The sequence below is a fragment of the Gymnodraco acuticeps genome, unplaced genomic scaffold (genome assembly GCF_902827175.1).
Source record: "Gymnodraco acuticeps unplaced genomic scaffold, fGymAcu1.1, whole genome shotgun sequence".
NCBI classification, from domain to species: Eukaryota; Metazoa; Chordata; class Actinopteri; order Perciformes; family Bathydraconidae; genus Gymnodraco; species Gymnodraco acuticeps.
The window spans coordinates 470,702-498,665 of record NW_022990951.1 but is presented as its reverse complement, the minus strand read 5'-3'; the positions used below and the strand labels follow the sequence as shown (position 1 = coordinate 498,665).

Here is a 27,964-nt window from a genome sequence, read left to right as displayed (position 1 = left end):
GGGGGGGCATGCCCCTGGACCCCCTAGAGGATTTGAGGTCGACCCCCACTAAAAATCACATGGATAGGTTCCTAAATACATTTATAAATACATATCCCTATGTTCAAGTGTGGGTAGTAGATTTAAACTATAGGGCTATCATTATGGGCCCTGCCTGTACCTGTTCGCTCTGCCATCGCGTGAAGGGTCTGCTAACAAGCGACCAACAGAAAGGTTAATGTTGTTGCACGTCACCACCTGAGGAGATGTAACGATTATTAAACAAGAAATAGTCGAGTTAAGGGGTCAAATAAATGAACATGTGTGATTATTCGCGAATCGGTTGCAGGTGGGTGAAATCAGGCTTAGGGAGTAACGCATTACATGTAACGGCATTAGGTCATCAGGAAACAAAGTAGACAAATGTATTCCCTTACAGTTACAGAAGCAGCTGACGACCAACACACTTGTGTCTTTTGAAACGATTATGCCATTTAAATCTTTTGTCACAAACATTGCAGCTCTATTTTTCCTCTCCTGTGTGGACTCTCATGTGTTTCTTTAAAATGCCACTATGTGAAAAAGCTTTCCTACAGACTGTACAGGTGAATGGTTTCTCTCCTGTGTGGATTCTCATATGTGACTTTAAACTTCCACTCTGCACAAAAGATTTGGTACAAACTGAGCAGCTAAAGGGATTCTCTCCTGTGTGGATTTTCATGTGTTCCTTTAAATTTCCACTATGTGAAAAAGCTTTCTTACAGACTGTACAGGTGAATGGTTTCTCTCCTGTGTGGATTCTCATGTGTGACTTTAAACTTCCACTCTGCACAAAAGATTTGGTACAAAATGAGCAGCTAAATGGTTTCTCTCCTGTGTGGATTTTCATGTGTTCCTTTAAATGTCCACTCTGTGAAAAAGCTTTCTTACAGACTGAGCAGCTGTGTGGTTTCTCTCCTGTGTGGATTTTCATGTGTGCCTTTAAATGTCCACTCTGTGAAAAAACTTTCTTACAGACTGAGCAGCTGAATGGTTTATTTTCAGCACTACGTTGTGGATCACTGACAGATTCATGTCTATTTTTCAGTGAGTTTGAGCCTGATGCAGGTTCTATGGTCTCTTTCCAATCAGCACTGTCTTCAGTGCCAGGTTCAGAAGAGTCTCCAGTGTCAGGTTCAGTCTTTGGTTGTAAACTGCTCTCTGGATCTGAGTTCCTGGCTGGTTCTGGTCTTCGACAGTCATCTCCATCAGCTTCTGTTTCCATGTGTTCAGTTTGTCTTGGATGAAGCTGTGAGGACTGAGGTTTCTCTTTATCATCTTCACTCTTCACAGGGTCAGGAGTGAAAGTGAACTTGGTGATATCAGCCTCCTCCAGCTCTTGAAGCTGCTCTCCCTCATGACTGATCCCGAGTTCCTCCTGTTCTTGTTTAATGTGTGGGGGGGGCTCTGGGTCCTCCTGGTCCAGACTGGTGCTCCACTCCTGCTGGTCAGGGAGAAGCTCTTCTTTAACCACCACCAGCAGCTGGACATCTGCAGGAAACAGGAAACACACAGTCAGAACAAACTGTTAAGTGTTAGCATTTAAAAAATCTAATCACCATTAAAATGGGAGACATTTTGCAGCCCTAATTAATGCCTTTGTTTTTATATTTTCAAATTATCTTTCTTAGTCCCGCCTATTGTGTATTTGTGTGTTCTCAATTCACCTTATGTAGCCCAGCCCCTTTCCACTTCCAGTTATAAATGAAAAGGGTTTTTTCTTCTGGCATAGCACTAGCTGCAATGTAAACAAGGAATTGTATTTGGGATCGTTCAGAGATACACTACGCCTACAGTATAAAATTAAAATCCTGCATTCAAACCTTATTCAAGTAAAAGTATGCAAGTATTAACAGAACATTTTACGGTACCTTCTTATGTCAAGTAATGATGGTGCAGTAAAATGTTCCCTGTCAGTTTTCAATTTATGATGATTCTTGATTATTTCGTATGTTGCATTTTACTGCTGTGCATGTTCAAAGTTGCGCGTGTATAAATGATTATCGATGAGGGAACCTGCTAAATATTAAAATGTGTGTTTTTTATATACAGTACCAGTCAAAAGTCTGGACACCTTCTCATTCAATTGTTTTTGTTTATTTTAATTTTTTTCTACTTTGTAGACATCAAAACTATGAAAGAACACATATGGAATTATCTAGTTAACAAAAAATTGTTAAAAAAAATCAAGAATATGATTTTTTTTTTAGATTCTTCAAAGTAGCCCCCTTTTTCCTTGATGACAGCTTTGCACACTCTTGGCTTCTCTCAGTCAGCTTCATGAGGTAGACACCTGAAATGGTTTTCAATTAACACCTGTGCATTGTCAAGAGTCAATGTGTGGAATTACTTGCCTTCTTAATGTGTTTGAGACCATCAGTTGTGTTGTGCAGAGGTAGAGTTAGTGCACAGTGGAAAGCCCTATTTGACTAATGCTGTAATCCATATTATAGCAAGAACGACTCAACCCAGTAAAGAGAAACGACTGTCCATCATCACTTTAATAAATGAAGACCAGTCGATCCGGAAAATATCAAGAACGTTGAATGTATCCTCAAGTGCAGTTGCAAAAACTATTGAATGCTATGTTGAGACTGGCTCTCATGAGGACCCCCGCGGGAAAGGAAGAGTAATGCTGCAGAGGATAAATACATCAGAGTTAACAGCCTCAGAAACTGCAAATTAAAGCACCTCAGATTAGAGCCCACATAAATGATCACAGAGCTCAAGGAACAGATAATCTTAAAAGGTCCCATGACATGGCCATTTCTACTGATCATAATTCCATTGTTGAGGTCTACTAGAATAGATTTACATTGTTCAATGTTCCAAAATCACATTGGTTTTCTCATACAGCATCTCTGTATAGTATGTGTATTCACGCTCTGTCCTACACGCCTTGTTGGAGCTCCTGCCCCCCCCTCCCTATGAGCCCACTGTGCTCTGATTGGTCAGCTCGCCCACTCTGTTTTGATGAGTCCACCACCGTTACAGCTGAACATCAGTAATAGTAATCAGTAGCGAACCGCTTCAACACGTGTATTTTGGTGTATTCAAGGCATTCATTTTGTTATTCTACAGTATTGTTGTTTTATATAGTTATTAACCCAATTTGTGTTCTTTGAAATTGAAAAGGATATCGCATTGTGTTTGTTACTTTCGTTGCAAATGTCTTAAGTGTAATTTGGCTTGGCTTCCTATTTATGGACATGCTTTTATTTTTGAAGGAGAGGTAGCGCTGTTGACAGGAAATTGTTGTTGCATTGGAACCAACGTGACAGAGATTAACGGAGAAAAGTGATATCTACATATAAAGAAAGTAAACGATAACGTTTATGGTTAAGTGTTAGCACCCCCCGAACAAGCTCTTACGTTGATATTGGAGATTTCAATAAATTCAATTTGAAGAAAAAACGGGGAAAAAATGAAAAAACGAATAACAAAATTGAAACCCGAATAGTACTCCAACGAACGAATATTCGGATATTCGGGTACAGCCCTATCCCCTGTTGTCTTTTCTGTCTCCCTGCTGCGCAGGTGCACCTGGGGGGTATACTACAAAGCAGGATTTTTGCTAACTTCAGGGAAAACTCTGGGTTTCCGGTCCTACGAAGCTGGTTCACTTTTTAGCGGGCTAGATCTCCATGGTGACTTATCCTGGAACCTAGTCTGTGCTCCGAAGCAGGATAGGTTCCAGGATAAGAGATCAACTCAGCGATAGCAGCACGCCTGCTGACCAATCAGAGCTCAGTGTGCGGAGGAAATACAGTTTAAACTGCCGTTGCAGGAAAGACGGCCGGCCAAAATCACCGACTGTGTGAACGTGAAAATGAATAGAACATCACCTCCCATCGCTGCTCTGCCCTTTGAGGCTCGAGGAGCAGACAGTATGAGCTGGATTACTGGTGTCGTTTCCTGGTCGCTGCGTGGGGTCTGCGAGACAGCGAGACACCGCGGAGCTCAGCCTGGGCTCTGAGTGTGTTGGTGAACGGAGCTCCGCGCAGCACAGCGGATGAGAAAATATAAGGTTGTGTGTGTGTGTGTGCGGAGCTCCGCGGATTGGTCCATTTGGACTTCGTTACGACAGTATGCACTGGAAGGAAAACATGGAAAAATCTCCAACGAGGCGTTCTGGGGCAGCATAGACGTTACGTGCTACCCTGTTGTCTTTTCTGTCTCCCTGCTGCGCAGGTGCACCTGGTCTGCCCCTGGCTCCGTCTCTGCCCAGGTGTAACTCATTCCACTCAGCCGTATTATAAGGAGAAACTGGAGGAGAAGGAGGTCTCGCCTATCCTAATGCCGGGAGACACTCGCCTTTAATTATCTCTCTGCTACTTTTGAGCTGTAGACCATTTATCTGCTGATGTTTTTTATGTTTAGCCTGGAGGACCTGGTAGTCCAGTTTCTGCAGCTTTATTTTGTTTCGTATAGGGTATTTATTTGATTTCTGGTTAGGGGAGGGACATTCTGGGTCCTACGGCCCGTGGTGTGGCTGGCTCGGGTTCCCTCCTTCTGTTTGTTTCTTTTGGCCAGTCCTCCAAGCCTCTTTTTGTTTTCCGGATTGCTTGTGTGAGTAAACGGCTGTAAACGGTCTCCCCACGAGCCACTACTACGGAGTAGAGGGTGGGTCGTAACAATAGGCACGTATTTTCTGTGTTAGAGTTTTACTCGCTACAGGGTGTACTTTGAGGGTTTGTGACTTTGCAGACCGTTTGCAGAAAAAGCTAGATAGCACACCGGAAAAGCATGACATGGGACCTTAAACATGCACTGTTCAGTGGAGACAGCGTGAATTAGGCCTTCGTGGTCCAATTGCTGCAACGATGCGTCTAATACTCGTGTATATCTCTCTCAAAATATATATTCTCTGTATGTATATATATATATATATATATATATATATATATATATATATATATATATATATATATACACACATACATACATGTTGGCAATAATTGATTGATGAGATTTTACATGAATTTATTACTTAACGACCTTTGTACTAGTTCCCCTATTCTTTATCAAGTAACATTGAAGATGTGTTTAATTTATTATTGAACTTATTTATTCATTGATTTCTTTATGAATTATTCTCTCGCAATTTGAATTAATCCAAATAGTCTAGTGGGTAGAAGGGGGTATCATGCACCCCCCTGAAATATACTTTTAATCAGCTTTTCTAGATTGAAAAAATTGTGTAGAAAACGATTAGCTATGTTAAAAAGTTGAAAAATTGTCCCACGTATATTTTTTTCCCAAATTAGTGTTTATTTACCCTAAAAATCGAGTTTCACTCTTTTTACACCTTTCACTATATCTCAGCCATCATTGCAGATAACTGAACAAATAAGGTATCCAGATCCATGTTTTGAGGGTCAAGGAACACAATAAAACTATTCTTAAAGTGATCACATGTGTCTGTGGCATGCTATTATGCTAATTAGTGCCGCCATTACAAGAAAATAGCATTTTAGTCTTGTACCAAGAACGATGTATTTTGCACCGACACAGAAATACTTATAATCAGTGTTTCCTAAGTGGAAAAAGTATGTAGAAAATTATGAGCTATGTTAAAATGTTGTCTGGATGTCCCACATGTATTTTTTATGCAAGTTAGTATCAACATTACCAAAAACTGAATTTTCACACTTTTCACTATCTCAGACAATATTGCAGATACATGAACAAATAATGTATCTAGACCCATGTTTTGATGGTCAAAGATCACAATAATACTAGTGGTGCAAGATAATTATCGACCCGATAATTATCGGTCCGATATTAGGAATTATGACGTCATCCCGATAAACCCGATAAAAGTATTAATAGCCCCGATAATATACAATATATTTTTTGGGTAAAAAAAAAGAAAAAATACTGCGGTGTGGGTGGATTGGGATGAGGAGCGCTTGTTTTTCATAGTGCTGTAGCGACGCGTCGACGACTTCAAAATATCGTCGACGACATATTTCCGCGTCGCCACCATAGACTGTATATATGGTCGCCACACACACATGGGTCACCCAAAGCAACAAGCAGTTCGCAATCGCACTTCTAACACAATGGAGACTGAAACGGCTATCACCTCCTCCTCACAGGATTGCGCACGAAGCCCTCAAACGAAAACATCTCGCCCTAGGTCTTCAAAAGCATGGGAATATTTTAAAGTTAGTCCAAAACGCAAAGATATTTATATATTTATATCTCACTGAGACTGCTGCTTGACCGGAAGCAGCAGCTAGCTGTGGTGGCAACCATTAGCAGCTAGCATTTGCTCTCCGATTTTTACATAAAAATGGAATTATGGATTATAAATTCAATAATTTGTTTATACATAGACGTTAAAAACCTATGGATTAACCGATTCAGACGCGTTTTTTCTCATTTTAATGCCATTGAACACGTATTTTGATCAGATTGACAGCTACGGCGGTGAGACGATCTCCCTAGAAGCTCTGTGAAGGTACGTGTTGTGATGACTGTATTTGCTTCCCCTGTCGCGAGTCCGGATCACTCAGTGATGATACTATGTACCTACATAATCTGTGGATTATGCTTCATCCGATTCAGCTTTAATCGGATATATTGTATGTGCAGCTACGATAAGTAATAAGGGTACTTTTATCTTGAGTTCTGTGCCAATTCCGTTAGCATTTTTCGCTCAGGGGTCATTTAGATAGCATTTTAGTTTGCTTCTTATGAGACTTGTGTTTTGTTTTGTGTTGGTAAACATGGTTTGTATCGTCAATTAGCTGAGATTATTTCCGTTAATCTGGTATAACACATTAATAGGTTCTTAAATATTAAGATCCCCTGAGACACAGTATCGTGAAAAAAAAAATTTTTACATTACGTTTTTTATGAATTGAACAACAGAAAAATAATCGTTCGATTAGTCGACTAATCGATCAAATAATCGCCCGATTAATCGTTTTCAAAATAATCGTTTCCCCCCAGCACTAGTTTTTCACTCGGCTCCTCCCGTTTTGCCAGTACTGTGGTATTAGTGGTTTAGGAAGAGGGGAGTTTTTCACAAATCCAGCGCTCCCTAACTCATGCCTGGCTGTGACGTAAATGGTGTGCGGCCGTGAAGCCAGGACAGTAAACAAACATGTCGCCGGTAGTATGGGACTATTTCAGAGTTAGATAGTTTGCTTGCTATTTGTATTAACAAATGCAATGCAGAAGTTCCACGAGGAGGGAAAAAGGCAACGAGCTATAATACTTCCAACCTGATTAGTCACCTGAAACATCGCCATCTCTATGATGGTGTGTTAAAAGCGTACGAAGACGCCTGCGCTGCTAAACTAGCGGCGAATCCAAAGCCAGCTGCAAAGGCACCGGGGCTTTTACCTATCGACGAGGCTTTTCAAAAAGGCAAGAAGTTTGCCAGAGACGACCGGAGACGACCGGAGACGACCCCAGGGCTAAAACGATCTCTAACTTCATCATAGAAATTATGGCGCTTGACGACCAGCCCTTCTCCCTCGTCGAAGATAAAGGATTCAGTCGGCTAGTTCATCATTTGGAGCCCAGGTTTATCATTCCAAGCCGCCGCCACTTTTCAGGCGAGTGTTTACCAGCCAAGTATAATGAGATCGCCACACTCCATCATACTTTGGCTTTGTTTTGTTCATAGTAGTAATGCTCATGTCATTTGCTCACTACTAGTCTTTTTTTACCACCAGGTGTGCAAAAACTACAGGTACATTTAATATATATATATATATTATATTATTATCGGTTATCGGTCTTGAGAAGCAGGAAGTTATCGGTATCGGTTTCAAAAAACCAATATCGTGCATCCCTAAATAATACTATTCCCAAAGTGATCACATGTATCTGTGGCATACAGCTCTGGCAGTAGTGAACATTTTTTCCCGCCAAAAACAAACAAGTAGCTAACTTGGCTAGACTCATGTCTAGTTGCATGTGTGGGCTGTCTTTCATTTTGACACACAGAACAATGGGGGCTATCCACCCTTATCCACAATGTAAAGTAATTCACACAGCCTCTTCCCTCTTCTCTCTGTGAGGAGCAGCAGGTTCAGCTTTCAGAACAAAGTAACAAAAAACTAAAATGGCATTCATTTTTTTTTTAAATATGTCGTGTAGTGATAGATTTATTTATTGTATCATTGCTTTGATAACAAATATTATTCATATACCCCTTTTAGTTGTGAAGATTCATTCTGGGCATGTCATTTTCAAGCCTGAGGCCTGAAAAATAGGCCCAGGGCTTAACAGGTTAAACTGTGGAACATGATGGCTGCTCTCAGAACATCGGTTATAATTTTCAAAAGTTCTGATTGTATAACAGGGTGTCTTTAGGCGCTTTCACACCGGAGTACTTTTCCCACAATAGTTCCGATATAGTTCCGAAAAGTTGCGTTCACACCAAAAAAAACCTGAACTAAAATTAGTTAGTTGCGACAAAGTTTAGATCAAAGATGGTCATCGTAAAACTGAGAGACCTGAATACTTACCATCTTATAAGAACAAAGAAAATGCATGGGAGCAAATAGAATCACGGGCTGAGAATATAGGTCTGTTTGACTTCAAAGACAAGTGAAGGTCAAAGACCTCTTTGCTTGTGAGGCTAAACACCATCAGTCGTGCTTTAAATCTTTCCGCACAGTATTAGCCAACTACGAGCGCAGCAGTATTCTTAAAGCAGGAGCTAAGGATACCAACCAAGCTTTCATGTCAGACTCCCATGAAAAGGCATTTGTTTCAGTACTGGAACACATTGGAACTCATGTTCGTCCAGCAAATTGTTCGAACATCTCCACCGCATTCGACACAGTCTCCCACACTATCCTACTCAACCGCCTATCCGTCTACCTTGGCCTCTCTGGTACAGCCCTCGCCTGGTTCCATTCCTACCTCTCCAACAGGCAACAGTTTGTGACCATCGGAAAATCCAGCTCTCCCCCAGCCCCTGTCAACCAAGGTGTGCCGCAAGGTTCGGTGCTCGGCCCCCTTCTATTCAACATCTACATGCTCCCCCTCGGTGAAATCATCCGCCGACATGGTCTCAACTTCCACTCCTATGCCGACGACACCCAACTCTACATCAGTACCAATCCATCAACCCAGCTACCCCCACTGTCACTTGTCAACTGCCTCCGCGACATCCGGAAGGTTGGAGATCTGCTCCTCACCATCGATGGCGGCTCCATCCACCCTTCCCCTGAGGTTCGCAGCCTGGGCGTCACTCTGGACTCTAGCCTCACCTTCAACTCCCACATCAGGTCTACTGTCAAAACCGCTTTCTTTCACCTACGAAACATCTCCAGACTCCGGCCCTCTCTCCCCGACCCCGTTGCAGAAACATTAATTCATACCTTCATCTTCTCTCGTCTGGACTACTGCAATGGAGTTCTGTTCGGGGTCACCAGCAAAGCCCTGGACAGGCTCCAGTACGTCCAGAACTCTGCAGCCAGGCTCCTCACCCACACTAAGCCCTGGCAACACATCACCCCTACCCTCATCCACCTTCACTGGCTCCCGGTCAAGTCACGCATCCAGTACAAACTCCTCCTGCTAACTTACAAATCTCTCCACTCCCTAGCCCCTCCATACATCTCTGAACTCCTTCAGCCCTACACCCCCTCTCGTCACCTGCGGTCCTCTGACAAAGGGCTGCTCTCCGTCCAGCGCTCCAAGCTGAAAACATTTGGCAACAGAGCCTTCAGTGTCGCAGCCCCCACCCTCTGGAATTCTCTCCCCTCTGCAATCAGGAATGCAGACACTCTGGACACCTTCAAAAAACACCTCAAACACCATCTGTTCACTCAGGCCTTTGGCCTCAACTAATATACAGTACTCAGCAACCTGTTCCTGTTTTGTTTTCTTCAGCCTATGTATCTGTATGATTATTATTACTTTTTGTTGTGTTACTTCCCATTGTAAAGCGTCTTTGGGTTTCGTGAAAGGCGCTATATAAATTGAAATTATTATTAAATTGAGGTCCTACAGCTATCTTCCTTGCACTTGCTGTATGTGGAAGAGCTGAAATTGAATGGGTACGAGAACACAAATTATCGCTAAAGATCCAATCTAGGAGCATATCCAGTTTACGAGAGTTGACCACGACAATGCTGATGCCATTACTTTCTGGCTGGTGTACAGCTGGAAAATCACGGTATCGAATGCCGTTGCACAAGCTTACACTCTCGGAACCACAGACAAGTACAAAAACGTTGCTCTCCTACTCCGCCAATATTCTGCAGGCTTTCAGAGAGTCCAAAGACCTACAGTGGCCGCCAACAGCTGACGACATGGAGCTCACTCCTGAAAACCTCCTACCCACAGACCTCGTCCGGTTTCTCAGCATGGTTATGGCTGGCAAGGAAGACATGAAGACGAATGAAAAGATGAAGTGCCTGGTATTCTCCATTGGGCAAGAACTGTGCCGTGCAGTGTCAGAGGGAGAATGGAAGTTACCAAAACACATTATACTCTGTGTGACTGTCAGGCACTTGTTCAGAAGCAAGCAGCTCACCACAATATTACACAGGCTTGGCCACTCTGAGAGCTACGGATTTGGTTTGGAGTTGGAAACTGCCCTGGCAAAGGTCCTGGACAAAGTCTCATCCTATCGCACACCCGCAATTGTGATAGGAGAGGGAAACATGGTATTCCACTGTGAGTGGGACAATTTGAATAAAACCATGCCCAGTGTGCACGGCAGCAACATTGTCAACAGTGCTGAGGGAATCATGGTCCAGGAGGTCAAGCCTGGGTTTGAGAGCAACAAGGTCCGAATGCTCGTAGCCGCAACAGTGTAGCCTGAAAGTCAACACACCAGAAACACTCCCACCCTTGCACTTCACTCGCGCCGACCCAAAGTTTAATGATGGCTCATCATTCACACCGCCATTAGAGAATGACACAGTCTATGCAACTGAGATGCAAGTGTACTACATCTGGCTCTTTATCAGGTACATCGGAAGCAATGGACAGCAGCCTGTGCCTGGACTAGGGGGCTTCACCTCTGCAACTGGTACTCCTCCACTCAGAAAATCAACAGTGGACTACTTCACGCCCATCCATCAACCAATCACTGACAATACGGTTGTTCGTGAGCTACTGAAGCGTTCTGAGCTAGCCACTGATCAGGTGGATCAGAGGTGGGTCCTGAATACATTTGATCTTGGTGTCTGTATGAAAGCCCTACCCATCATCTGGTGTTGGCCAGATACATTTGTCCGTCATGTGGTTATGATTGGACCCTTTCTTTACATTCTGGCGGACATCACCCCAAAGGATCTGCCATACCCTAAGGATGCCCTGTTCATTCAGGATGGCATGGCTCTGCTCCATGTCCTCACCAACCTTCCTCCAACCTGTGGGGAGATATGCCTACAAGTGCTTGATCAGATGGTGGCCAAAAAGCACTTTTTGTTCTCGACTGACAGTTACCATCCAGGATCTATCAAAGCACAGGAGAGCTTGAGACGTGGCAGTTCAGAGAAGATCATTTTGGCTGGACCAGCAACCAGGAAGCCATATGACTTCAAGATGTTTCTCACAAATGATGACAACAAAAAGCAACTCTGTCAGCTCCTGCTGCGTGTATGGAGTGATCAACAGGCAGCTTCAAGAATGGAAAGAACAGAAATGGCAGTGCTGGTCGTGGAAGGGAGAGCCCATCAACTTCTCTCCTCAAATGGCAAGGTAAATTGAAAGCCCATATTAAAAGTGATTGATGGTTTAATTATACTCTAATGGCGTGTTTCCACTGCAGCGGGTAGCCCCGTTTAAGCGTCCTTAACCGTCCTCAAGCGGCCAGGCCGGTTTTTGGTGGCGTTTCCATATAGCCTAGTACCGGCTAGCGGGTACTTTTTCCCTCTTTTTCCGGCCTCATAAAATCGTGGTTCCCTCAGACCAGGGCCAGGGCTGAACTAGTGACGTCAACACTCTCGACTGCTGATTGGTCAGAGAGAATCGTCACAAGATTGCGCGCGAGTTCATCCCTAGCGTCGCATATATATCTAGAAGCAAGCTTGCAGCATTTTTATACACACCATTTTGTAAACGGATGAGCTACAAAAATGGCTACGTCTAATAAGAAAAGCACACCGTGGTCGACCGAGGAGGTGACGACGTTCCTACATCTCATTAGGGATGATCAAATCCAGCGGGAGCTCGACGGAACAACTCGAAATGTGAACAAAAACAAAGCCGATTGCCCCGCCTACACTGCGTTGCTACCCCAGGTCCTAAACTGTAATGGAAATGCGCCACGGCCTGGGCCGGCCAGCGAGGCAGCCCGAGGCCAGAGCGAGGACGCTTAGGGACGCTTAAACGGGGCTACCCTGCTGCAGTGGAAACGCGCCATAAGTGATTATCTGTGATTTGTGTCTAGTCTCTGTCATTGTTGATAAAAGTGCAATGTCCCATTGTGTATCAGGTTGAGGTAAATGAGCTCCCTACAATCTACAGCAGAGGTGCCCAGTACGTCGACCGCGGGGGCAATGCTGGTAGATCGCGAGTCAAAATAGACAAAACAGGTTTTGATCCCTCCTCCCTTGGCCTCCCTGCCACTTAATTCAGGAGTTTACTTGATTGACAGAAAAAGCGACCTATCGCTTTCCAGTCTGTTAACCCAGAATGCAAAGCGATACAAAATCAGTCAAGTGCCGGGAAAACTCAAATTAAGTTAAAGAGACAAACAAGAGACAAACAACAAAATGAGTGCGGGACCGAGCAAGAAGCTAAAGACATACCACTTCCACACAGAGTTAACTCAATTATACAAACATGGGTTAATGAGGTAACTGAGTTATTTAGTTTGTTAAAGTTTCAGCTATTCTGTTGACAGTTCTGTCATCAGATTATTTAATACGATTTGTTAAAACATTGTTGTTTCTTTTGATGTGAAATATTATTTATTTAATTTAAATAAAAAGCAATGTTAATTTTGTAAACCATTTGTTAAGTTAATTTAATAATATATGTATTTTTGAATCAAGTATTCATCTTTATTGTCTTCATTGTTAGTTTCCACATGCCTAAAACAACCTCAAGCTAAATCTAAAAGTTGATGGCTAAATAAGAGCGCTTGAGAAATTGTGCAAGGCATAGTCCGAATAGTCGATGAATCGTTTCATGAATCGATAGATTAATCGATTATTAAATTAGTTGTTTGTTGCAGCCCTAATGTAGTTATCCCATGTATAAATAAAACGTGTTATTCAGCAACCCTTGCAATTTGGGATTTTATTTTTGGTTGGTAGAACTCGGTGAGCTGGTAATTTCAAAAGTAGCTCACCAGCCAAAAAAGTGTGGGCACCCCTGATCTACAGCAACCAGGAAGAGACTGATACAAGGGTGGTACTCTACCTTCATCATGGTGCTACCCTTGGGTACAAGAATGCTGTAGTCTGAACACCTGACACAGATATCTTTGTGATTCTTCTTTACCACGCTCATGCCATCAGGCTGACTATATACCTGGATACGGGGTCAGGGAAACATAGACAACTTCTCAACCTCTCTGAGCTCGCAGAATCCCTGGGAGAAGACTACTGTGCCACACTTCTTGGATTCCATGTGTTCAGCGGAGAAGACTGCACCAGTGCCTTCAAAGGGAAGGGGAAGGTGGGGCCCTTGAAAAAGCAGGAGAAGAACCCGAAGTTTCACAGGGCGTTCAGTCAACTCGGTGACAACTGGAATGTCAAGCCGGAGGTGCTGAAGCAGTTGGAGCAATTCACCTGTCTGTTATATGGAGAGAGTCGTGAGTCTTCAGTGGACGTAGTCCGTGCCAAGTTGCTGTGCAAAATGGTGGGGCAGGACGATAAACTCACTGCCAAGTCTAAGGTTGACCTGGCTCGCCTTCCTCCATGCTATGATGCTCTGAAGCCGCACGTCCAACGTGTGAACCATTGCGTCGCCCTGTACAAGCGAGCTGATGAATCAATTTTAGAAAAACCAAACCTCTATGATGAGGAGCAGGGATGGATGAGGACTGATGGAGTGTTGAGACCGGTGTGGTCCTGTGGTCCTGTCGTGCCAACCTCCCTGGTTGATCTCCTGTACACGACAGAGCGTGAAGAGGAAGAGGAATTTTACTCTGATGATAGCATTGAAAACGATGATTGAGTATTAAATCAGATAGTGGAGAGCCAAACCTTGACTGCTTATCTGGAATGGGAAAGAGTAGTCACATCAATACTTATATTATGATGTTTGACCCTTGCTGTAGGCTAGTACAAAACAAATAAATATTGGTTAAATACACAACATCTGTCTAGACACTTTATGTGTTCACTTACTGTACTGCAATATTGGCGTCTCTTAATTTGCATAGCATGCCACAGATACATGTGATCACTTTGGGAATAGTTTTATTGTGATCTTTGACCATCAAAACATGGGTCTAGACCAAGCGGCAAACTCTGGGGAAGAGCTGGGACGCCAATACGGAAGTGCCACACACTGCAGTTCATATATTGGCCGATAGGCGATGGCTGCAGAAAGGAGCAATTTCCATAGACCCCCATGTTAAAATGCCCAATTTTACAGCAGAAAAAAACATGTTTCTACCCCTGGCTCCATACATTTTTATTATCGATATAGTTAGATTCCACCTTCATGATTATGGATCTGTGAGTGAATTATTTTCTAACACGACCCTTTTATTTACATTAGGTCTTAAAGTGTTTGCATAAATTAGGGCGTGGTCACTTTGATGGACACGTACATGCCTCACTGTCAGCTAACAGAAACTTCTCCACTCTGCTAGGCTACAACCATAGAGGCTACAACGTTAGTTAGTTGTAGTTACTGTACTTGACCCTTTAGCTTTAGCCGTGTTAGTGGTGATTGTGGGAATATTGTTACAAATACCAGACAATTAAAATGTCGTGCTGTGCGCTTGAATGTACTAACAGAACTTTCAAGAAGTCTACTCTCAGCTTTTTTCGGTGAGTAAAATGATAATATTATACATGTTAACCCCGTTAGCAGGTGTTTGTGTGCTTGTTAGCTTAGCTTGTTATGTAGCTTATTAGCCAGCTAAGGACGTAACCCTTTATACATGTGTGTATATATATATATATATATATACAGTTTAGTTTATGATTCAGCCTTGGGTAAGACTTTTATAGTCTATGGCTATGACGCCCATAATGCTAAATGGGAGCAAATGTTAAAAGGGGACCCAATTATCCCAGTGGTGGCCGCCGAAGCTAACCGGAGCCGTAGCTAACCGGAGCCGTAGCTAACCGGAGCCGTAGCTAACCGGAGCCGTAGCTAGCCCTTTGCGGCTCCGTTAGCTTCGGCCAGCGGCGGAGCCCGGCGGTATAACTGGAGATCAAGGAATGCAGCGAAACGCGGACTTGGTTCGCCTGCAGTCTTCTATAGTATTAGCTAAAGAAATGATGTTGAACAAGGCTTATTAAGCTGAACATCGCCACAATTGTTCTGCTATGTATTGGTACTTATTTTATTTTCTTAACGTGTGAATGACAAGCACTAAGAATAACAACAAATAGCTATTTATCTTGCATATTGTCTCGTTTGATTATGAATGTAACGTTTATATAGTGGAACTACACTGTTTTTATCAAAAAGTGCCACGCAGTAACTTGGTAGGCCCATGCATGTATTTCAGCAGGAAATGTGCAACCTAGATTACATTTACCAACACAGACTATATAGAAATATTTGTAAAAGTTGTTCATGCGTTATTAAGTGAATATGGCATTAACCCTCCTGTTGTCTTTGGGTCGGTTTTCATGTATTTTTTAATAAAGGTTTCCTTTAGGTGATCCAGACAGGCTGGACCAGTGGGTACTGAACCGGAGGAATAAATGGACCCCCAACGTTTCTTCTCGCCGTGCAGTGAACACTTTGAGAGTCATCCCTTCAGCACGGACTCATGGGTACAGACCCTTTAAAAAAAAAAAAAACTTGGTTCCATTTGTAGTGTAAATTGTTGTTACTAATTAAATACATGTTATACATCATACAATGCTAAATAATTGTTATGGCACAGCTTGCACATCAGTGCCGAGTAATGTTCTTTTGATTAAAGGCCAAATTAAGATTTTGCCAGTTAAGTATAGAAACATAGAAATCGAATTTTTTTGCAAACCATCACATTTCTCTTCAATTTATGCAAAGACTCTTTATCATAGATAGAGAATTGCCATTTTCCCCCACATACTCTATGTTAAAAACAGATGAATTATATTACCTTTTTTTACATTATTTTAATAGCAACATTCATTCATCTGTTGTCATCTTATAACTTATTTATCTTAACAGCTATCACTGTAAGAGAAAAAAAGGATTTGATTTCATCTTACTATATTTATCTTTACATTCTGTTCTTGCATATGTCTTATATTTACGTGTATATAGATTTCTGCCTGCACTAATTTATTATTCTTAATTTAGAATTTATTTTATTGTTTTATGTCTTATATAACTATGTTGCATTGTTGGAGGAGCTCGGGACAGATGATTTTCATTGCCATTCCTACACTGTAGCCTATGTGCATATGACATAAATCCTTTGAATCTGAATCTTGGAAACACGTAATTGTTGAATGGATTAACTGCATAGTTAACATGTTGGCCCTCTATTGTCTTTTATAATGCACTCTTAAATTTAAAACAACATTATTCAAAAGAAAGTTGAATATCTACAGACCTCAAAAAGTTATTTTATGTGTTTTTGTTTATTATTTTTATTAGGGAAGGAGATGCCTGAAAAACACTGCAGTGCCCACCATTTTCTATTTCACCAATGGCAAAGAACAACAGCCTAGAAGGAAAAGCAGGGTGAGTAACAATGACGAGGTAAGTGACAGTCCTAGTTCGACTGTTAACAGCAATGAGGAGGTTGAAGATGTAGACCATGGTAGTGGTGAAAACAGTCTTGCTGCTGATCAGAGCAATATCATTATGATACAAGACACACCTGAAGAAGCCTTTGTTGTTTCACATGTGGAGCATAATGACATTCCAACAGTCAATGCTTGTGAGGATGTTGGTTTGGGTAGCAGCAGCCAACAAACAAAACAAATTGGAACACAGGCAGACTCCGCCTCTGTTCACTCTTACCCCCTAATCCCACCAGGAGCGTCTGCGCTGCGCTGCGTTGCGGCGTTTTTAGCGATCGCGGCCACTCTAGTCAATGGGTGCTATTCCACCAGACCCGCGGCTCGAAGCGTCCCAGAAGATCCTCGCGGCAAGGAATTTCTAAAATATAGGATGAATCCTATTTTTGACGCGGCGCAGGCAGGAAGTGGAACGTTCATCCAACAACTGCGAGGCTGCACACACGACGCTCCGCTTCCGCAACGTTTTGAAATGCGCCTGGTGGGTTATGACGCAGGAGGAGGTCGCAGCGCGGCGCAGACGCTTCCGGTGGGATCAGGGGGTTACACTTGGGCTTTAAACTAAGACGGGTCATACTGAATAGTTTGTGCACACATTTTTAACATGTGATCTTTCTTTCATGTAGGACGCTTGAGGGAAGTTGTAACGCCTCGGCCAATGTGATGTCTTCTCCACGTGAAAGAGATTGAAGGCATAACTTATAACTTGAGACAATTTTCCAAAAGTTATGACTTTTATTGGCTTAGGTAGTAATGGATTACATCTAACACGAATCAAGATCGTATAGAAAAAAAGGAAAGTGTAATCCTTAGTTACATAGGAAAATATGTAATCGGATTAGTTTTACTTTTTTTTTTAATAATAGGGAAACTCAAGATTACAATCTTATTCAAAACCTAAAAAGAGCATATAGTGTTTGTTGTAAAATGATCAAATTGTATCTCGTCTCTGGAAGCGGTAGTGTTCTGTAGGCTAATACTTTAATTGTGAATCTATACACCTACTGCCTGAATCTGCTTTATGGTATTATATTATACATTTAAGTAAAAAAATCATATTAATATTTCTTCTCTCCTGTGTTTATTTGCATTGCATTTGATATTGAGGTAATCCAAAAGAAAAATAAAGTTATCAGGTTACATTACTTTTATATCTTGATACTTTTTTTGTTTTGTTTTTGGCAAGTAGCCCTCCCAACCCTGTACATCAGTGGTTCCCAAACTTTTTGTGCCCAAGGCACACCAAAGGACAAGTAAAAATCTCAAGGCACACCTATTGTGCAAAATAGCCCTCATAACACGTGTTATCACTCATATTAGGGATGCTCCGATCGCCAATTTCGGGACCGATCGACGATCACCGGAATCAGTATCGGCCGATACCGATCGCCGATCCGATCGAGTGGGCGGGGCCTAAATGGAAGATTTAAACATCACTTTAAATCTTCCATTTAAAGTGATGTTTAAAACTCAGTTAATGGGGCTCATTCACTGGAGCTTCCACAAACAACAACCAACTTAATTATTACATTCAAATGATGTACATTATTCAAGTTTACATTCACTTTGGATAATAACACGGGAGAAATTAGCGGAAGCGCTCTCTTTTCCTCTCTCTCCCCCCTCTCTCCCTCTCCTGACAGCCTGTCAGTATCTCATGCAGCTCACTGATCCAGTAATGAGTGACCCGACAATGAAGAATAAATATATTTATAATAACTAGTTTAGCTTGTTGCAGAGGTAGATAAAATAGCTAAGTGTGTTAGGTCTAACTCTTACGGCCCGTCCACACAGCAGCTTTGAACAAATCTTGAAAATCTTGGAGCTGGGCGTGTCTGAAAGCTTGGGGATTTTTTGCGAGCAACACGACCAACAACCAATCACATGAATCTCCCGCCCCTGACATACAAAGCAAAAAAAAACGGGGATTTTATGCGAGCAATATATATATATATATATATATATATATATATATATATAAATATAAACTCCCCAAACAGGCGAAAACCTACCAGTTTCACCCACTGTCTCTGCCACCTCCCTCCATGCCTGGTTCCTCCGGTTTGTATCCCGGTAAATAGTCTGGTCGTAAAGAACCGGGTGATTTGCTACCGTAATTTCTCGTTTGGAATATGAGGAAATGTACTGCGGTCTGGCTCTCCCTGCTTACACGCGGTTTGATTGGCTAGAGCTTCTACTGTCAGATTTGCATAAACGGATCTGATTGGCTGTCGCTTCCAGCTCAGCCTCAAAAGTTGAACATTGTTCAACTTTGGAATCCTGAACATCCTGGAAATCCTGGAAATCTTCGCCTCGCCCCCCCCACAATGCAGTTCGGCGACAAGCGAGGGAAAGTGACGTCATCCCCATTCAAAGTCAATGGGCGGAGACACGCTGGAAGCGGTGGACAAATCACCAAAAGCTGCTGTGTGGACGGGCCGTTACGGTACGTCCACACAGCAGCTTTTCAAAAATCTTGAAAATCTTGGAGCTGGGCGTGTCTGAAAGCTTGGGGATTTTTTGCGAGCAACGCGACCAACAACCAATCACATGAATCTCCCGCCCCCGACATACAAAGCAAAAAACCCCGGGGATTTTATGCGAGCAATATATATATATATATATATATATATATATATATATATATAAACTCCCCAAACAGGCGAAAACCTACCAGTTTCACCCACTGTCTCTGCCACCTCCCTCCATGCCTGGTTCCTCCGGTTTGTATCCCGTTAATAGTTCTGGTCGTAAAGAACCGGGTGATTTGCTACCGTAATTTCTCGTTTGGAATATGAGGAAATGAACTGCGGTCTGGTTCTCCCTGTGTGTGTGTTTCGCTGCGCTTACCTGTCCGGCAGGCGGAGCTGCAGGATTTCTGCTTCACACACGTTGCATACCGCTATTTTACTGTCTTTTTCGGACACCTTAAAATAATGCCAGACCGGTGAAGCCATTTTGGCGAGCTTGTTTTGCCGCACACACAGAAAAGTGTCATGTATTTTACGTCATGCGATCGGCTCTCGCGATCGGCATGTTTAGAGAGCACCGATCGATCGGCAGAGAGTGAGTATCGGCCGATATCGATCGGTGACCGATCGATCGGAGCATCCCTAACTCATATCATGTAAAATATCTGTAAATGTGCATCATTATTTACTAATGCCAAATAAAATGTGACAAAGACAACTATATTACTCATGAAATATTTATTAACGAAATATTTCAGAAATTAATTTGAAACTTTATCAAATTAGGCTTCATCAAAGCAGACACTCATTTAAAACAGACAGGTCACAACATTAATTAAAACTGCGGTCGCACTTGTGCGCGCAGTGATGAGCGGGCCCTCGCGTCCGTGCGCCTGTCGGGGAGGGCGGCAGGTCGTCCCGGCGTCAAGCAGACGTGCGCGAGTCCTGGGAAATGAGCCGTTTGTCATTTCTCTAATTTTCGCGTCCCAGACTTCCAGGTGCTCACGGCAGCGACCCGGAAACGGATGTCGAAGGAAAACAAATTTCTCTAAATGGTCGTCGAGGATCGATTATCGAGGAGGCTGTCTGGAGGAGCCGTAACCGAGGATGCACTGATTTAGAGGAGAGAGGAGTGTCTCTGGAGGAGCTATAACCGAGGGTACACTGAAGTATTCTCCTGAGACGATTTCAGCCAACAGTGATGTTTAAAAGAGGCGTGACGCATGTCTGGACTTCTGTCAAACGAAGCACAGCTCTGCAAAGTGTTCCCGTTGTGATTATAAGTTATTTGAGATGATCAAATGTGCATCAGACTTTCTGCCCTTTACCGTTTGTTTACTCACTAATCACATGTGCCCTGGATGTTAGGTGATGTTACAGTGAGAACAGCTGCTGAGGTCAGTGCAGAAAGCAGAACAGTGTGTATAATATATATCGCTCAATAACAAATGTAACAGGCCTACATGTCACACTTTATTTGTAGGCTTTAGGAGATATCTACAAATAAACATTAGGGTTAGGGTTAGGGTTAGGGTTAGGGTTAGGGTTAGGGTTAGGGTTAGCGAGGGTGTGTGTGTGTGTGTGTGTGTGTGTGTGTGTGTGTGTGTGAGAGTTGATGTGCCAGGCAGACAGGCAGGGCTCAGTAGCTTATCTGACATATAATGGGTCAAAAATGGTACATTCTCCGTTAGCCTACGAGCTCCCCGTTTGAGCGAAAGACTATTCCTTCTCAATGTAGCATGACATTGGATATGCGCTGAAGTTGTCCTGGATTGGAATTTTTCCGATCATTCCCCTAGGAGGAGTTTACAGAAATGTCCTTAAAATGCATGAAAAACGGGCAATTTTCAAAATGGCCGACTTTCTGGTGGGCGGGGCTAATGGAAGGCAATTTGAAATATGTGTGCAATCATAATAGCAATATGTATACAGCGTTTCGTGAATATCGGAAAAACTATATGCGACCAGTTTGGAGCAATTTGCGCCATGTGAATAGTCAAAAATGGTGTATTCGCTGTTAGCCTACGACCTCCACGAGTAATTTTTCAAAAATGTGCTCCTGAATTAAGTATTCTATTGGATAGGGGCTAAACCTGTCCTGCATTGGAATTTTTCTGATCATTCCCCTAGGAGGAGTTTGCAAGAACGTGCGTAAAATGGCTGAAAAACGCACATTTTTCAAAATGGCCGACTTTCTGGGGGGGCGGGGCTAATGGAAGGCAATTTGAAATATGTGTGCAATCATAATAGTAATATGTATACAGCGTTTCCTGAATATTGGAAAAAGTATACGCGAGTATTTGGAGTAATTTGGGACATGTAAATCGTCAAAAATGGAAAGTTCTCCGTTCGCTTACGAAGTCGTCGTTTGAACGATCAACTATTCCTTCGCAATTTAGCATCACATTGGAAATGGGCTGAACTTGTCCTGGATTGGATTTTTTCCGATCATTCCCCTAGGAGGAGTTCGCAAGAACGTGCGTAAAATGGCTGAAAACCGCACATTTTAAAAGATGGCCGACTTTCTGGGGGGCGGGGCTAATGGAAGGTAATTTGAAATATGTGTGCAATCATAATAGCAATATGTATACAGCGTTTCGTGAATATCGGATTAACTATATCCGAGTAATTTGGAGTAATTTGCGACATGTAAATCGTCAACAATGGTGTATTCGCTGTTAGCTTACGACCTCCACGATTGAGCTATCAAAAATGTTCTTCTCCATTAAGTATCATATTGGATAGGGGCTGAACGTGTCCTGGATTGGAATTTTTCCGATCATTCCCCTAGGAGGAATCCGCACGAATGTGCTTAAAATGCATAAAAAACGCACATATTTCAAAATGGCCGACTTTTTGGGGGGGCGGGGCTAATGGAATGTATGTACAAATATGTCCGCAATTCCATGAGGAATATCTGTGCCAACATTCGTGAAGTTCTGAGAAACTATATGCGACTACCACACAATAGGGGGCGCTAGAGAGCAGTTTTTTTGAAAATGTACGTTTTTTTTTTACATTATGGAAAAGGTCGTGGGCTGTGACTCGTGTACCAATTTTTGCGTAACGAAAACCATTTTAGCTCATCGTCATAAAAAAAAAAGTACAGGCCACGCCCACATTTGTCATTCGTTGTGACACTTTAAATATAAGTCCATACTCATCCCCAGAGTATGTCTACAAAAAAAGAAAAATATTTCGTCCATCAGTTCATGAGTTAGACATTTGTCATGTTTTTGGCGCCCCCTATAGTCCAAAATGGAAATTACTTTTTGTGCTTCTTCCCCAATACAGACTGAACCTTACCACCAAAATGTGTGTTTTTTGGTACATTGTTGATGAGTTATGAGCATTTCTATCTAAGCCCCGCCTTTTTGCGAAGACATTTAGAGTAATGACGACCACATTTATCAACTGAACATGTTCATTTCCTACGATAATGTGTCTGACCCTCCGGCGATACTGTATACTGAGTTTGGTGTTGAAAAACAAAAATTTGAAATTTAAGTGAATATTTAACTGTTTTTCAAATAATGCTAATTTAAAAAAAAATAAAGTAGGCGGAGCTTACGGGTACCTGGACCTTATATGTAGAGCAGGTCCACCCGAGTAAGTGTGAAAAATTTCAGGTCATTTGGAGTTACGGTGAAACTTTGTACATCTTTCCAAAAACGGAAATGGCCATAGGTGGCGCTAGAGAGCATGTTGGACAATTTGAACACATTGACTCCAGAATATCAAATTTTTCACCGATTCTGGAATCTGTGCAAAATTATACAACTTTCTCAGCATCCTAAAGGCCTGAAAATAAGCATTGAAATATGGAATAATAATAATAATACCACGAATAACAATAGGTATCCTTGCACTTCGTGCTAGGACGCCGTTGGGTCCTAGCACTTTCGTGCTCGGGCCCTAAAAATGAGGCAAAGGAAACTCAGCAGAAATTCAGCACAGAGAACTGTCAATGCAAGGAAGCTGCACTGCATGGTCCTGAACTACAAATTATAAATGTAACATTTCAGCAATCAGCATTGAAACATGTGTTATTGTAAATATTTTTGCCGACTTACAAATTAGTGAGATACATGTGCCTGTCGGGGCGCGCAGAATTTTGTAATCCTTGGTGGCACTGAGGAGAGGGCCACTCGCAAGTCCTGTTCAACAGAGAGCCGTGACCTCCTGTTGTTCTTCATGTAAATCAGAGTAGAGAACGCCAACTCCAGAGATGGGGTCGTTACTAAAAAAAGTAATATATTACATATTACTTTAAAAAAAAGTAATATATTACACTACTTTGTTACTATCTACATAAAGTAACTCGTTACTTTACTCGCCGAGCACGTACGAACTGCGCATGCGTGAGTGGCAATAACTTTCCTTACCAGCAGGCGGCGGTAGTGTGTATTTGTCATTCAAACCAGGCAACAACCAGAAGACAGAGAAGAAGAACAGACTACGTGATATAAACAAACAACAAATAGCGTGTGCGGTAGCTTCACCTTAGCATGTGTTCTTTGCAGGTGTGTGTTGAGGTTTGACGTGGTGTTTACAGCAGTGGATAACAGCTTCTGGCCTGGACACAGTTTGCACCTCACCGTCACATTTCTGTCTATTCTTCGGACGAACTCAAAATAATGGGCATACCTCCACCCCTCGAAAGTTATCGCTGACTCAGCCATGTTTATGCAGCACTGCACGTGGAGATGTGGACGCGCAAGTCGCGCAGATTACGTACATATAAACCTACAAAGTACTGATATAGTAAATTAAATAATTATTTTTGTGTAGTTGTATATTGCAATAATAACGTATGGTTGTCACAAAATCCCACGGCACACCCGTACTTGCCTCACGGCACACCAGTGTGCCGCGGCACACCGTTTGGGAACCACTGGTCTAGACACATTATTTGTTCATGTATCTGCAATATTGGCTGAGATAGAGTGAAAAGTGTGAAAATTTCGTTTTTGGCAATTGTGACACTAATTTGCATAAAAAATACATGTGGGACATCCAGACAACATTTTAACATAGCTCATCATTTTCTACATACTTTTTCCACTTAGGAAACACTGATTATAAGAATATTTCTGTGTCGGTGCAAAATACATCGTTCTTGGTACAAGACTAAAATGCTATTTTCTTGTAATGGCGGCACTAATTAGCATAATAGCATGCCACAGACACATGTGATCACTTTAAGAATAGTTTTATTGTGTTCCAGGACCCTCAAAACATGGATCTGGATACCTTATTTGTTCAGTTATCTGCAATAATGGCTGAGATATAGTGAAAGGTGTAAAAATAGTGAAACTCGATTTTTAGGGTAAATAAACACTAATTTGGTGAAAAAATATACGTGGGACAATTTTTCAACTTTTTAACATAGCTAATCGTTTTCTACACAATTTGTTTCAATCTAGAAAAGCTGATTAAAAGTATATTTCAGGGGGGTGCATGATACCCCCTTCTACCCACCCCACTAAAAGTATTTGTTTGTATTTGTTTTTACACATTTAAAAAGAAAAGGTGAATAAAGAAGCACAATAAAACTAAAGTATCAAGTATGTCACATTTAACCAACTAGTGCCTACATGTATGGGTAATATTTAAATCAGTAAATTAAATGGCATATTATTCAATGTATGTATTTTTATAAATATATTTGTTTTGGTAGGTTTGCTCTTCCCCAATACATTTTAATTATTATAATAAAGTACATGTGTCTAATAATACTTACATACTTTTACTTAAATAAGATGTGAATGCAGTACTTTAACTTGTAATGGAGTATTTTCACAGTGTGGTGTTTGTACTTTTACTTCAGGATCTACTACCTGCAGCAAGTGCTGATAAAGGGTCTAAAGAGTTATTAATGTGATAATAAAGTGCTACTGAAGATTTAAAGTGTTAATGAAGGGTAAAGGGAACAGACCTGCTCTGTGTATCCGAAGCTCAGGCTGTAACGCAGCGTCCAGTAGTTTCTGGAGTCTCTTGATCTCCTCTTTGGAAAGAGACAGCTCCTCCTCGTGCTCTGCCATCGTTTTTTCAAACAGAGCAAATATATCTTCAACAGCAACAGTGAGTCGCTGCTTCTTCAACGACAGCAGCATTTGGACTTTACTCATGTTTACTAGATCACCTTTTCCTGCAAACTCTGTTAAACACACCGTGTCTCTCTCCATCAAACTCTCAATCTGACTAGTGTTGCTAACGTGTTTCCAGCTAGCATGCTAAGCTAGCTCATGTAGTCCGAGGTAAACGCTCCAGAAAAAAGAGCACAGAGTCCATTCAGAGGTTTATCCAAACACACAGATGATGGATCAGTAGTGCTGGAGCTCACACACACTTTCTCAGGAACACAGAGAGAGAGAACCGTAGCGACGAGACGCCACCTCGATCCAGGTTAGAAAGAGCTGGGAACTTCACTTCCGGTGCGGTTTGATGACGTCAAAATAAAAGCGGGAAGGATTTCTTCTTTTTGGTTTTAAGAACGATTGGCATCCGGACGTTGCCTTAACACCTACTACTGGATCAATCATAAAACCACTCTTTCCAAAAAAAACGTATAACTTATATAACAAACAGAAAATAATCATAAAGGGAAAATAAATAAACATCATTAAGCTAAACAGGTTGCAGTACACAAATCAAATATCTGTATTACATACAGTCGGCGTCGCGTCACAGTTGGGGGCGGGGAATTTCGAGGGGGAAAACAATCCTTTCCCCCTCGCTCGGAGCACTGTCAGCGCGCGGATTTTAAATGTTAAACAAACATGTCGTACATTGATTCATTGCAGCCCATTGACAGGGATAGATACCTTTAAAAAATGTATTTAATAGGATCGGATTCTTGTCCATATCTTATTAAAGAGTGGACGAATGATCCGACTGAATGGCCTGAAGTTTCATTCCCTGATATCTTCTGCTACCTGGTTGAATCACCCGGTAAAAGGCAAAATCCCTTTAACTGATGAATTAAACCTCACATAATTGATATGTCTGACAAGGAAATTAGCACGTTTTAGTGAATTTGTTCATCACACAATGGTTGTTTTTGCACAATAGCCATCATGAGCTGCATATACATATTGGTTATTGACGACTCAGTACGTTATCACGCAGGGATTTACCAACACATCCTCACTCCCAGGTCGGCCTATGTTGACGTTATGTCAAGTTCCCTGTCGGCTTTTTCCAACGCAAGGGGGGGCCTTAGCGTACATTTTCAACGCAGGGGGGGGGCCCTTAGCGTCCATTTTCAGCTTTCCGGGATGTCCATATGCTTCTATGGACGCTCATGGAAGCACGGCATTCGTTTGTGTCGGCTGCCCTTAAAGGCAATGTGAGCGTCCATTCTCATTGGATAACGGAGAATTGTACACCCGGAAGTAAGTATTCCCCTTACTGTCGATTAATTTTACAGTGATATCTGCACTACTCATCGACTAAAAAAAACAGATTCTCCTTGTTAATTACACAACATTGATTGGTTTAAATTGTGTGCAATGCTTTTGTATTTTTCCCCTTCGATTCGGAGAAACAAATATTTTTTCGGAGTAAAGGATGGCAGAAGACACTACACTACCCAGAATCCCCAGGTATCGTTTGGACTACACCATGTGCTCTGTTTGACGTCACGTGATCTTCACATTTCTCCCCGCAGAAAAAAAAACCTGGCCGAACTTCGTTTTATTCTCGATGGAAAATGCCTATTTTAAAGTTAGTTTGGCCATTAAAATGCGTTTTGATGTCATTTGATGCGAGAAATATGAGTTGTTATTTCAGATTATGTGTGCAGTGGATGTACATGATCTTTAGTTTGCTAGTTATTACGAAGATTACTTCAGGAAATTGCGTCCATAACGTTTTCATTGTTACCAAGGTGGTTGCTAGGGAAGCTGCTATCGATATTATTTCTGTTATGTTGTGTAACTGTTTAATGGTGTTATCTTTATTGCTACCCCCTTCCCCATCAATGTATAGTGTTGGTCCACAGCGAAAACATATTAGTTTAACAAAATCCGCATCTAAAGATAGCCTACGTTATTTTCCCCTGTGCAATTCCAGTCTCACATCTCAGAGCACATCGTCATTAACAAATACCGGAAACAGACCGAAAACATTTTTAAAAATATATATATATACTTTATTCCGAGTGTGCTTGCTTTTCTCTTTGAAAGTCATCACATACCGGCGTTGTAATACACGGTTCGGCTGCATTAAATAGTACATATCTGCCGTAGTTCTGTATTTATAGAGCCCTGATGAATAGACTTCTCGACAAACATGAGGAACTGAAAACGTGACGTGGATCATAAATATATCAGCCATTAAACAACATCTTACATTTATTTTCACACAATACGTCTCCTTGCAATATCAACACTAATTCGGCTGACTTTTATATTTGATCCAATTGGTAGATAGGCTGTATTTACACCACAAAGGTGCACAGCTGATATAAAGGGACACCTAGTGGTTAAAGCATGTTATTGAATTTCATTATTTTTATTATTAGATATTAATAGGATCCCTATAAAGTATATTCATTACTCCTTATTCTCTACTAATAGTTAATTAAAGACTGTATATAATGACTATTTTGCA

At 41.8% G+C, this 27,964-nt stretch overlaps 1 protein-coding gene across 2 annotated transcripts; it reads right to left on the bottom strand.

The window, feature by feature from the left end:
- Positions 1-104: 104 nt before the first annotated feature.
- On the bottom strand, positions 105-25,795 carry LOC117558710 (zinc finger and SCAN domain-containing protein 22-like). Of its 2 annotated transcripts, XM_034235063.1 has the most exons (3): positions 25,287-25,795; positions 13,966-14,061; positions 105-1,509 (listed from the first exon to the last, which is right to left on the bottom strand). In XM_034235063.1, exons 1-3 carry the CDS (start codon positions 25,534-25,536, stop codon positions 503-505), a joined length of 1,353 nt encoding a protein of 450 aa, XP_034090954.1. In that variant the 5' UTR covers positions 25,537-25,795; the 3' UTR covers positions 105-502. The 2 variants fall into 2 exon arrangements, with proteins under 2 accessions (XP_034090954.1, XP_034090955.1); XM_034235064.1 differs by lacking the exon at positions 13,966-14,061 and having other exon boundaries at positions 107-1,509.
- Positions 25,796-27,964: the final 2,169 nt, after the last annotated feature.